Below are 13843 nucleotides of genomic sequence, written 5' to 3'. Positions count from 1 at the left end.
AATTTGCAACCTCAAGTGTGGTAGGAGGTTTAAGAGTTTCATTATTGAGTTGAATGGAGTTGTCTGTGCCCTTTTGGACTCTTTCTATTAATGACTTGTTCTCAAAACAGGCCATCAATATATGATCGTGAGGGTCTGCCGCTCGGGATCCCTGCCAATCAGCTGATTCCTGATACCGCTATCACTATGGACAGCGTAGGAAGCAGATTGTACTGACCTTAGCTCAGTAGCCCTGGTTTTATTTCAGGCACAGCTCCCATTGAATTCAATAGGAGCTGCGCCTGCAGTACTATTCCAGGCCACTGCACTATGGTCAGCATGATCTGCTTCCTGCGTTGATTGTAGCAAGAGCACCGGGAATCAACTGATTTACCGGATTCCTGAATGGCAGACCCTCACAATCAACTATTAATGACCTGTTCTGTGGATAAGGTCATCAATCCAAAAAGTCCTGGACAATCCCATTAATGCACACATGTGGTAAATTCTGTAGCTTACCCTAGTGATGGCTTCAGGCTCACAGAAATGTAGAATTTCACAGAGCTCTAACCCTTATAAGGATTTATTAAGGAATTAAGCAGGATAGAATTTTGGACCTATTTTTGTAGTTTTACAAATGGTATTCCAAGGTTGACATTTACTTTATGGCTAAGTTCAAACTGCTCAGTAGTGCTGTACTATGGAAAACTTCATCACAACTCTGTATTGTAGGGTTTTAAATATTGCGGTTTTCCCCCCAAAAAATGGAGCACACCATCAACGGCTCCAGTCAGTGATGAACAACTAAATGTGAATGAGGTTTTTCATTAATGTAACAAGTGTTCAGTTTGGAATAACCACCACAAAACTCTAAGCCCGTGTTTACATGTTCGGGATTCTGTCAGGATGTTGGCATGGATTGCACCTCGGGAGCCTGGCAGAATCCACTGACATTCTGCAGCTTCATGCAAGTGTTTGATTATTTCATGCCCCATTCACATGAGGTGGAAAACCTCATGCACGAAATAATGAATGCGCTGCAGATGTTAAAATAACAGCAAGTTCATTACTTGTGCAGATTCTGCACGGAAAAGCCATGAATTAGCATCATGGAATAACAATGGGACTAATCCACCTGCAAAAGTACTGGAACACTTATAGCATAAATCAACCTCACATTTCTGCCACAAATTCCTTAAAAAATACACGTGAACATACTCTGGTGTGAACTTACCCCTAACCCCTTAAGGACATGGCTTATTTTGGGTATGAGGACCTAACGATTTTTTCAAATCGACACTTTTCAAAAGCTATAACTTTTTTTTTTTTTTTTCCGTCAACATGGCCGTATGAGGACTTGTTTTTTGTGTGGCCAGCTGTAGTTTTTATTGGTGCCATTTTTGGGTACATAGACTATATAGTAAAACTTTTTTATTATTTTTATGATAACCAAGAAAGAAAACACATCAATTCTGCCATAGTTTTTTTTTTTTACAGCGTTAATTATGTAGCATAAATGACTTTGTTTTTTCACAATAAAAAGCCTTTTTTTTAAAAATAATTTGTTTTTATAAATCGCTGCATTCAAAGTCCTATAACTTTTTTATTTTTCCATGGACGGAACTCTGTGAGGACTTGTTTTTTGCATGACGGGTTATAGTTTCTATGGGTATCATTTTGGGGTACATACGGTCATTTGATCACTTTTGTTGCCTTATTTGGGAGGCAAAATGAAAAGAATAAGCATTTTGTCTGTTTTTTTAGTTTGTTTTTTTTTTCCGCTTTTTGCCGTGCAGGATAAAAATTGTGTTTATTTTGCTGTAGGAGTCGTTATGGATATGACAATATCAAATATGTGGGATTTAATTTTTTTATACTAAGAGGGAAAAAAGCACAAAAAAAGTTTGGTGTTTTTTTTTCCATTTTTTTAACACTATTTTTATCTTTTTTTTTTTTTTTTACACTATTTATGTTTCTGTAGGGGACTTGCACCATTACACCTATGATCGCTATGGTAAGGCATTGCAGGTCTTCTGGCCTGCAATGCCTTATTGCTTCTAATAGCAATCTTAGGCAATGTCAAAGCAGGACACCTGTTGCAGGCGGAGGCTGGCTATTGGTGACAGCCGACTCCCGCATCTGGATAGTGCGGGATCTCTTCTAATCTTGCGCTATCCACAGGACATGTGTACACCCTGTTGCGTTAAGTACCCCACAGCCAGGACATCCAGTTACGCCTTGTGGTGTTACGGGTTTAAAGTGTTTATATAAGTGCAATAATCCTGTTCTTGAAACAGAAATCAAAAATGATCTACAATGATGCAACCAGTCTTTAATGGGGTTTCGGCATTAGAAAAAAGCATCAATACTTACCTATTCCTCCTAGACAGTCCTCTTACCGCATCTTTTCCTCACCGTCCTTCTTCTGGCTCCTCCAGTCCCCTGGGTCACCTCACCTCCAGCCGGCTAGATCTATGTAGCGTACCTTGCTGGCATTCTGCTTCCTGCAGGTCAGTGTACCCGGTCACTAGTGACATAGTGTTCACTGCGTGGCAGGGAATGCTGAATCCTGTGCCGGGCTATCGCCGCGACTGCGCATGTGAGCTGTCTCGCTACAATAGTATATGAACACGTGTGGCGAGACAGCATGCATGTGCAGTATTGGCAATAGCCCGGCATAGGATTCGGCATTCCCTGCTAAGCAGTGAACGCTACATCACTAGTGATCGGGTGCACTGACCTGCAGGAAGGAGAATGCCTGTGAATGTATGTAATGTCACAGGAAGAAGAGGATCCGTACGGCTTGCAGTGAGGTGACCCAAGGGGCTTGCTTGAGCCAGAAGAAGATTGGTGAGAAGATCGGTAAGAAGACTGCCTGGAGAGGAATAGGTAAGTATTGATTATTTTTTGTAATGACAAAATCCTTTTAAATCAACTCTGTTGTTAATTGATTCTTCCTTGCTACTTCAAATTTCTGTTTCTCTCTTCCGTTATGAAACAGAGGAACAAAAATATGATGACCTGTCGGACGTGTCAAAATAACAGAAACCACCTTGTGAGAATGCTTTGATTATAATGAGTTCTGTCTGATTTCCATCAAGGGTTCCATCATTGTACCGGGAGAAATAGCACAGTGTGCGCTATTTTTTTCCGGCATTTCAGACGGAACCCTTCATGGAAACCTTGAAATGAAAGTGTGAACAGAGCCTAACTAATATAGGTGCCATTCTATTTTTTCTAAAGCTTCTTTTTATGCAAATATCAAATCCAATTCTGATTGCTTTGAACCAGATACCATACAGATATTAATAAATATGTTCTTGTTACGTATGATGATTTTCACATTATGATATAGTGTTGGGAAGGTGGAATGTAAAATAAGAGTTTTGTTCCAGATTTTTAGTCTCTTCAATGCCTCATTATTATATTTCGTCACCAGCTTATATTTTGATATGTTTAATGTTTTAAAGGGAGTGATAAAAAAGTAGATATTATACATCAGTTCACACATTTTTTTTTTACTTTTAACTAATTTTATCGAGAGAAAAAATAAGCAAATTATTACATGCTGATCAGCTAGAAAATTCCCCTAGCAGGGGGTGCAATAAAGAAGTTTCACAATATAAACAAAAGAATTAACTTCCACACAGGGTTCTGTTTACAGGAAATCTAACAGGTATTTCTGTTGCTCTTTTAGTTCTTCTTTCTCTCTTTTTGAGGGGAATGTGAAACCAAGATTAGAACTAGTAAGCCTATGAAAGACGATAGGGGGAACTAGGGTCAGGACTTCATTTTCCGATGTATGTCCTGTCCTACACATTCCTTCTGCATGTTTTCTATCCCATATTGAGAACTCTATGCAGTCCAGGTATAAACACACTATGGTTATCAGGTTTTTAGGAATAACTCCATTCTGTCTTCTCTCATGGCCGACAATTTTTCATATAGCATCATTCTTGAAACCCTAGCTACAATTGGGTTAATTAGAAGAGTGGGTGAGAGCCATTGAGAGGCAATGTATATTCTGGCAGCCATACAGATGAACTGTGAGAGTTTAAGCTGTTCATTAAACCATGTGGGTTTGTCGGCTAGGAGACAAGGGGATGGAGAGGGGGGAATGGCTTGCCTAGGGTTCTGGATATGGGGTTGGTCACCTGCCTTGATATGGGGTTGGTTACCTCCCTCCAGAGAGACCTCACCACTGGGCATGTCCACCAGATATGAGAGGGCACCCCCAGGGAGTTACAGCTTCTGAAACAATTTGGTGAAATACTTGGGGAATACTTGTGGATTATCAAGGGAATCAAATATGTCCTATGAAGAAGTTTTAATGATGTTTCGGCGCGAGTTACCTAATGGCTGCCTTTTCATAGGAAAGTGCAGCAGTGTTGCCATCGAGGTAGGGAGAGGGAGATATTTAGTTCTGCTTCCCAGCGTAGCATGAATGGAAGCTTATTTCCCAGTGCCGGACGATTTATATTGGTATATAGGGAGGATATCCATACATTTATTTTTTTTTTTTATGGTATGTGTTGACCAAAAAGTATAGCAAAATACATTTTAAAAAATACACTAGTTTATTGTCTTATGTGGCGTAGACAGGTTTTCAATATTGCAACACTTTTAAAAATTTCAAAGTGGGTGAGCTATTTACAACTATGACAAATATTTATATTGCTTCTTTTTTTTTTATTACTTTTAAAAGATAAAATACCTTTTCTTTTTTAAATCTTTCTGTTGTAATCTGATACACATAACTTATTTATTTATTTTTCTGTCTATGAGGCTCTTAGGGCTTGTTTTTTGCAGGGTGAGCTGTATTTTTATTGGTATCATTTTGCGGTATCTATTATGTACATTTTTTTTGTTACTCTGTCCATAATAAAAAATTGAATAAAAGGTGAATTTTTGGCATATATTTTTCTTGACAGTGTTTACCACGCAGGATAAATAATGTTATATTAAAACCAAAGTCGAGAAGACATGAGGAAGCTATCATGACTGCCATCTTGCATTAACACATCGACACTGTATATTACCTTTGTATATACAAGAATATTAAGCCTAGTAATTTCCATCTGGTAATGTCCAGCATAGCCAACCAAATAATCGGTACAGACAAGTTGACTGCTGCATTAAGAATAAAGCAAATTTACCTACTAAACAGGGAAAAATAGAATACTACTGTGAGTGTGTGACAAGATTGCCATGATTTATCTATTGGGGCCAAGGTACAATAACGAGAAGATGAGTAGTGTTCAGGCGTTTGTTTTAATGTCACCTAGCTTGACCAAAAGTGCAATTTATTTTGTAGTTGGCCTTTGGTGAATTGATTACATTGAGGAAATTTATTACAAGTCTAAATTATTGCAAGAAACATTGAAACATGATGTAAGCCTGAATTAATTATTACAGCCATACATTTGCATTTGTGATTTTCAGATTCTTTGTATTATTGTAGGCAAAATAGTCTGGTATGCTCCGTTTGTCCAGTAGACAATTAAAATCTAGAACTTTTGAAATGGAAGGCAAATTCTAAAATTATTTTCATATTCTTTATGCTAGAACTCTAATCTCTGTGATATTGTCATTTTAGGAAACATTGAAGATATACAGAAAGAATCCGAAAAGAGCACCATAACTATTGATCACCAGTTTTCAGATGCTGAGGAATCAGATGGTGATGATGGAGATGATAATGATGATGACGATGATGATGAGGAAGATGATGACCAGGGTGACTCAACACCAAAAACTAGATCAAGAAGTACAAGCCCTCAGCCCCCTCGGTTTTCAACATTGTCTGTTGCTTCAGCATCACAAAGAACATCACCGGAGGTCTCCATGGGTCACACTGCTTTGATGAGCTATTTGTCCACCATGCCTAGTATTCAAGTTACACATCTCATGAGTCCAAGTGCTATGAGTGGAGACTCCCAAATGACAAACTATCAAAAGCTTGTCCTTGCCAGTTTGGAACATGACCGAGAAAAAATGGATGTACCTGGCAGCATGGATGAGGACTATATGCTTACATCTGAAGCCAGTTCATCTCCTAGGGACTTCTCATCTTGTAGCCGCCATTCCTCTCCAGGATATGATTCTTCACCATGCAGAGATAATTCACCAAAGAGGTACCTATCACTTAGGGGAGATTTGTCTCCCAGAAGGCACTTATCACCACGAAGGGATGCTTCACCAATGAGACACTTGTCACCAAGAAAAGAAGCTGCACTAAGGAGAGAACTCTCACCACGAAGAGACATATCACCAAGACGTCACCTTTCACCATTAAGGCCAGTGTCACCTGGGAAAGATATGTCTACTGGGCGAGATCTGTCTCCTAGAAGAGAGAGGAGATACATGGCCAGCTTTAGAGCACTTTCTCCTAGAAGACGTTTACACCACAACCCAAGTTTGCCAATGAGTCACTATTTGCACTCAGATTCAGGATTACTTGGCCCTGGAGTATGTTACCTTTGATTTTTAGTTTGTTTTTTTTCAATGTTATGTATGTTATCCATATGTGTTGTTTTAATGAAATTCTTACAGGTTCTTACTTCTGTCCACTTATTTTTAAAGACTTAGCAAATTAGTTTTAGTTCTGTCAGCCAACTATGAACCCCTATTTTACTTCTAGGCAATGTTTCTCCCCTAATATACATCTGTTCTCAGAATCGCTGTATTTGCGAGCAAGAGGTACCTAATAGCAAATCTGTACGCAAAATACTGTCTGTGCACTGCCAATGGCGTACCAAAGTACTCAAGATATATCTATGGGCTTGTATGGACAGAATTGTTTCATAACGTTACTGATTTGATTCTCTGAACACTTTCCTGGAATCACAAATGGTGCAGTTGCATTGAAATTGCGTAGCACTCTCAATTTGCAATCACAGCTTCAATTTATGATTATTAATTTGTGGCATATTTTTAATCTAAATTGAGACTATTAAAAAATTTTGCACTAAGACCCAAGAGCATCAAAGTACATTAATGATCACCATATGTATCATTATATGATCATGTTTCAAGGACTCTCATAGCTGAGCCATAAATGTTCGCTCAAAGGTTGTTTTAGGCCAAAATTGTATTTGATTCATTCTGATAGGAGTTGTATATTTCACTCTTCGCTGTGTAATCTTGGCCCCTCTTTCTCAAGTACCTATGTATTTGGTCCAGATATAATGAACAACTGCAGAGACTCAACGATGACATACAGCTCTCTAGAAAACATGTTGGAAAAGCAGTCATTACCCCTGTAAACAATGTAGATTTTACAGTCCATTGTTGTCTCTTGTGATGGTCTACATTTTATAGGTTTTGAAACAAATTGTTCCAGTGAGATTTACCAGATTTATAATATTACGTCGAGCCTTATGTTTATTAACTTAACTTTAAATACTACTTGTATGATTCACAGATTTAAGCTTGCAATTTGTGTTAAGCTTACTTTCCCCATTAGGACCATTATGTATAAAATAGCAAAGCAGAACAATGGTGTCCACAGATAGTTTTCTCAGCATTTGGAAAACACATGTTGTAGCAAATGGATTAACCACAGTATACGTAGACAATGGTATTCTCAATATGTTTCTATGGATTAGGCCACACAAGTTAAACAGTGACTATCCTATCCATTTCTCTATGTCTCCTGCCTGGAATTTAAAGTGACAGTGGGAACCTTTAGAATCGGAGCTTTGCGGGAGAGGTTTGAACATTAAAGTTATGCTGCAGAGCCTTGGCAAATATATTGCCCAGGGTAATATTTCGAAAAGGAGACATAGATATAAAAAGTGAAATGATATCGACCATTTAAACAGTAGCACCAGGTTGGAGAAGGCATAAACAACAATTTTCGAATAAATAGGGAATCTCTTATGTTGGCCAATGGAGATGGTCTTAAAATGTTCAAATTGCTCTTGCTTCTATTAGAAAATCGATTGGTAATTTTTAGAGATGAGCGAACGTACTCGGATAAGCACTACTCGTCCGAGTAATGTGCTTTATCCGAGTATCTCTCCGCTCGTCCTGAAAGATTCGGGACGCGCTGCGGAGCGGGGAGCTGCAGGGGAGAGCGGGGAGGAACGGAGGGGAGATCTTTCTCTCCTCTCCCGCCCGCTCTGCCCCGCTCCCCGCTGCAACTCACCTGTCAGCAGCGGAGCGCCCCGAATCTTTCAGGACGAGCGGAGAGGTACTCGGATAAAGCACATTACTCGGACGAGCAGTGCTTATCCGAGTACGTTCGCTCATCTCTAGTAATTTTCAATAATATTGACCGTTGTTTTGAGCCTATGATTATCTAAACAAACATCTAGATGACCAGACTATATATAATTATAATGATTAATAATCATTGAAGTATAAAGGAAAGAATAGGGATTTAATAAATTGTATTCAGGAGGTTATGCCAAAATAGACTTTTGTCACCTATCAATGGATCTGATTGGTGGGGGTCTCACTACGGAGAACCCAATGATCCAAAGAATGGAGTACCCATGTCCCCCTCTTCTTGTCACCGCAGGCTCGCTACATCCACCCAAAGTAATATGAATAGTGGAGTGGCAGTCACACCTGCCTGGCGCCGCTTCATTTAATTCAATGGGGCTGACGGAAATACCCGAGTATAAGCACTCAGCTATCTCTGTCAGCTCCAATGAAGATGAATGGAATGGCACTGTAAATGTGCAACTGCCAGTCCATTCATATGCCCCAGGAGGGTGGGGCATAGGACCCCCATTCTCAGCAGTCAGACCCCCAACGATCAGATCTATGGATAGGAGATAAAAATCTATCTTGGGGTAACTCTTGATAGTGTGGAAAATTTCTTGACTTTGTTACTTTTTTTCCCTTTCTACTTCTAATTATTTATTTAACCATCTGTTTTTCTTTATTTCTACTGCAGAGTTTACGAAAGAACTGGCCACAGTTCCCATATGTAGGTCCTTATCCAGAAGATGTCCCTGGACACCAAAGCCATGGCCCAGCCCCTGTTGGCCACAAAGACTATGTTTTCAGCCACTTGCCATTGCACTCACAGCAGCAAATACGAGCACCTTTACCCATGATCCCAATTGGTGGGATTCAGATTATTAATTCAAATTCTGCAATCCAGCCCAGTCCTCACTCCTCATCAACCACAACTTTGCACCTAAGCAGCTCAGACGAGAAGACAATCCCATCTTCAGAGTCATGTATCCCATTGCACCTTGAGAAACATTCTTCCTCTGACTTCCCTCTTGGAGATCCTATACATGGAGCTTCCCCAACACTCTTACCTTCACCAGGGCAAAGCCCTTCAGATGAAAGCTCCAAGCCTGCTGAGAGGGAGCAAGAGGAAAATATACGTACTTGCACAAAAGCCATTGCTTGCCTGAGGATTGCTACAGAGGAAGGTCTATCGCTGAAGCGGGACCAACTGTCTCATCCTCCTGAGCCCAATCAAAAAACATTAGAAAGTGCACAGTTTGGCATTAGGCACTTTAGTGGACGTGAGGCTGGCATGTCACTTGCATGCGCCTCACCCACCCATGTTGACTTGCACGGAGAAAAAGACAGTTTTGGTACATCACAGTCTACACTAGCTCATTCCAAATTCTATAGTAAGAGCATGGACATGACAAAGTTAGGTTTTCATGGCAGGAATGAAGAGCCATCGAGCACACAGGAAGGGACGGACTCCGAAGGCGAGTCTAGTAACTTGCATTGATTTGAATGGGCGTGTAGACAATAAGATTAAAAAGAACTCTTTTCTTGTAGAAAACACATTCATAGCATGTCTGATGTACTTAACAATGATTTGTTCTTGAAAGTACTTTTATTATATGAAAACAGATAACTATAAATATATAGACATGTATATATATCTATACAAATAAGTCATCATGAGCCTGACCAAAACGAAACTTTAAACTCTTGTAATGGGTCTGGTACTTTTAATTGTACAGATGTTTGTGCCTTTTTCTTTACTTTGCTTATATTCTTATAAGCATTTTTAGCAGTACCCTGTATATATTTTAGAATTTGTGTATCTGCTTTGTAATAATTGTAATTTCATTCTTTCTGGACACTTGGGCCTACATGTAAAAAGTAAAAAATAGCATCAATATATATGTGAGGTTGCACTAAAACATATTTTTATATGATTGAAACTCAACAGCTTTTATGTACAGCTCCAATCCTGTAATACTAATATTTATTTACTTTGTTTCATAAATTGTACATTTTTTTCTTAATGTCGTGAATTGCTTTTTTTTCTATGTGAAGCATGGGGATTACTGTTGCGTAAATAGAACAAAAAATGTATAGTGTAAGCAAGATATTTAACTGAAATATCATCTTATTATGCACTTATGCATTGGTTAAACAACAAAAATTACGGATATATCAGTCAGTTCTTTACTCTTGTAATTTTTTCGTCCCTTGTTTGCTGAATTGACTATAACTTAAGTGCAGATTGTGATTTTAAAATTATAGTAATGTAAAGCATTAAAAGTACAAACACGTGCTTATTGTGAGGTTTTATTTCTCCAAACGCTGTATGACACCGTTATGAATATATCACAAGTATATGGTCTTATGTGAACATTTTGCTTGGTATACTCCAATAATACATATGGGAAACATTCCACCCCATGTATATGTACAAGTGCATCACTGGTACAGTTATATGTAACTCTCAGTTGGACACGTCACCAAATAAATTTACTGGAGTGTCGTTAAAAAAGGTGACAAAGCACATCTGACTATGTGGAAATGGGTTATTGTGCTATTTAGTGGATTATAATTCTGTGAACCGAGTTTGTAATACAGATCATTAAGGAGTGTTCTTTAAAAAAAGAAATAAATATACAGTTACATGCAGAAACTGTGTTGAACGTTTATCATGCATATTGTGTTCAGACTGGAAAAGTCCATGTATTTGTAATGTGTTTAGGCTCTGACGTAGTAAGAGTGAATATACCAATGGTGATTTCATTCTGCCTTTTGCCTCACGTCCTTAATCCACAACCCAGTGTGAGAAGCGCTATAATTAAGGTGGCCAAACACATCAGATAGAAGTAGGTTGACTGCTCAACAAGTGAATGTTTGTTTCACAGACGTAGCCATGCACATTTTAGTCCACATTGGCTGTTGCAGTTATTCAAACTTGCAATCCATGTTCAATGACACCAGGCTACGAAGAATGATCTATACGGCAATATTCTTTCAAAGAAATATCTTACAAGGAACATTTTTTAAAGAATAAGCATCTTAACTTTCCAATCCGCTGTCTGACGACTAAAGACATTCTGATTGAAGGTTGTACAGCTCCGATGTCGGAAGACATCTCTATATTACTGGTCGCTCTGTTGTTGGGTGCCTCTCCAGTATGTCACATACTGCAGTACTGGCCCTAGGCAGCAGATGGCGTCATTGTATAATGGCAGAAAGAGAAAGCCCCCTAGGAAACACTGAATCCAAAATTGGATTGCAAAGAGTTAATAAATTAAATATCTTTTGTTCAACAGTCAGATGACCTTTTCAAACATGGCAGACGTCTTTCCACACAATTAGGTCTTTCATTGGTTGGCTAAAATGATTGTTCATTATTCTATTACACTCAATGAGCGATAGTTTTGGTTGAAATCATTCATTTTAATCAATTTTAGTCTAATGTGTATGGTCAGAGCTACTGTAGTATTTGCACACAGCCTTTGGCACCTGAGGAAGGTAAAGGATCCTCTGCCCCGTAAGAAGACACTAGAATTAGAAAGGACATATGGTGATTACAGATTTTGCATTTGGACCCAGAAGCTTCATGTCACACCTCTGTATACGGCTTACCAAAGATAAGTACCCTTTGGTTAATGAACATATCATAAAAGAAGACTTTGGTCAATTTATACATTATATAGGCATATGAGTCTGTACACATAGTTGTTGGGAAATGGAGAAACAATTTTAGGAAATAAAGATTGATTTCAGTAGCATTGCCGAGGTTATTATTGTTGATGGCAGATGGGGTTGTTTGACAGTCTTTGAAACTATTGATCTTCTGTGACTTTTACAAAGTGACCACATTGGTTCAAGACTACAGAAAGACAACTGTGAGTTATATTACCGTGTGCTACATCAATGCTGTTTGGAAAAAGGACCTCTGGATATACGGCACATGACCGGCACCAGCTTGGCTCGTAGCTGACTTGGGTATAACATGGGGATTGTTTTATGTAGCCACATTATGTCCCTTAATAACAACACTGTTTAAATGTTTCTTATCTGAATATTGTTGTGCATAAATTTATAAACATGTATAAATGTTCTTATATCACAGAACGGAAGCTTCAAAATGACCACCTCACACAGAGCAGCAAAAAATAAGTACCACACAATAGAAATAAATAAAATATTTTTCAGAGTGATATGGCTGAAATGGAATTGAAGTAGGCTCACCTAGGAATACCGGGGGCTTATGTACTATTCAATGGGACACTTTTCTGGTGCAAATTACGCCAAGAAACTGTCCTACATGCTTTGCGCCACATTTACCACATGTTTTTAGACACTTAACTGCCAGTCCAAAGAAGGGCTTGGCCTAAATTATGACAAAAATAGCGACCAATTGCCACGAATCGCTCCAAAATTTTGGCGTAAACTAAGCCAATTATTAGGTGGTCTAAACTTAGACCAGACAGTCTTAAAATCTGACGGACTTCTTATTAGGTGATAAATCTGGTGCATTTTAAGACTTTCTAGTCTGTACTGTCTAACTTTTAGACAATATTAGTAACTAAGGCCTGCTATGTCCGTTGATCTCAGACCTCATGGTAGATGGAATGCACCACAAATTATCTTTAAAAAGTTACATTATAATAAAGTGGTATAATAAAGAAGTTACTGTTGCACAATCAATATGCTATTTAAATACAGTCCATTCACAAAATTTGATGAAAAGTATAGGTCAACTGCAGCACTCAAATAGGAAGGAAATCCTATTAGCTTCTCTCGGTAGCTGTAATCACAGCGGGGAGTAGACAGATGCAAAAGCCCAGTATGGTCCGGATCAAGACCCAAATGGCAATCAAATTGTAAAGAGTAAACCAGGCAGCATCAGATGTACTTAAAAAGAAGTTTTTGCTTTTTATTCCTCCATAAAAAGAAGACTGGTGACGTTTCGGCCTCAACTGAGGAGCTTGAGAAAGGCCTCAGTTGAGGCCGAAACATCGCCAGTCTTCTTTTTATAGAGGAATAAAAAGCAAAAACTTCTTTTTAAGTACATCTGATGCTGCCTGGTTTACTCTTTACATTCATAAAATTTGACTGAAATATCACAAATCAGCAACAGACAGGGGCAATTCACAAATAAAACCTTTAGGACTGGCAGTTTTTTTGAAGAAATGATGATACTGAAAATCCATTCCATCCATCTGAATGAGGTTATTCTGACATTGACATGGATTTCTGTAATGTATCCATAATTTCTAGGTACCGATAGCATGAGTATCAGCAGTACACAAATCATGTCAAAATGTAGTAGCGATTGCCGTCATGAAATCAGTTTAGTTTTTGCACATAAACAGGTGAAAGTGCTGTAGATTTGACTCAAATTCTATCTAAATGTACGAAAACCAGGCTGACGAACAGAGAAATCTTTGACACTAAAATACAAATGGTGACAAGGCGAGGGCGCACATTTACTAAACTGCAAAAAAATGCAAATGCGATGTGTGACAATATTGCATTAAAATATGGGGGGTTTTTTCAAATCGCCTATCAAATTTTAAAAAGTGACAAGAAAAATGGGCATGGTATCCAAGGAGACATTAAATGAAGTTAAAAGGGAGAAAACTTTCTGTGAAATAACATTTTTTGACATGCCAAA

General features: G+C 38.5%; 1 protein-coding gene across 3 annotated transcripts in view; it reads left to right on the top strand.

The window, feature by feature from the left end:
- HIVEP2 (HIVEP zinc finger 2) overlaps window positions 1-10485 on the top strand; it is a 195704-nt gene extending 185219 nt beyond the window's left edge. For all 3 annotated transcript variants that reach the window (XM_066605459.1, XM_066605458.1, XM_066605460.1), the window contains 2 exons: window positions 5576-6447; window positions 8885-10485. In XM_066605459.1, coding sequence (XP_066461556.1) covers window positions 5576-6447; window positions 8885-9688 — 1676 coding nt within the window. In that variant the 3' untranslated portion in view covers window positions 9689-10485. The remainder of the gene's footprint in view (window positions 1-5575; window positions 6448-8884) is intronic.
- The last annotated feature ends 3358 nt before the right edge of the window (window positions 10486-13843 follow it).

The sequence above is a fragment of the Eleutherodactylus coqui genome, chromosome 1, assembly GCF_035609145.1.
Source record: "Eleutherodactylus coqui strain aEleCoq1 chromosome 1, aEleCoq1.hap1, whole genome shotgun sequence".
NCBI lineage: Eukaryota > Metazoa > Chordata > Amphibia > Anura > Eleutherodactylidae > Eleutherodactylus > Eleutherodactylus coqui.
The sequence above is the reverse complement of the archived record's forward strand: the minus strand, read 5'-3'. Positions and strand labels throughout refer to the sequence as shown.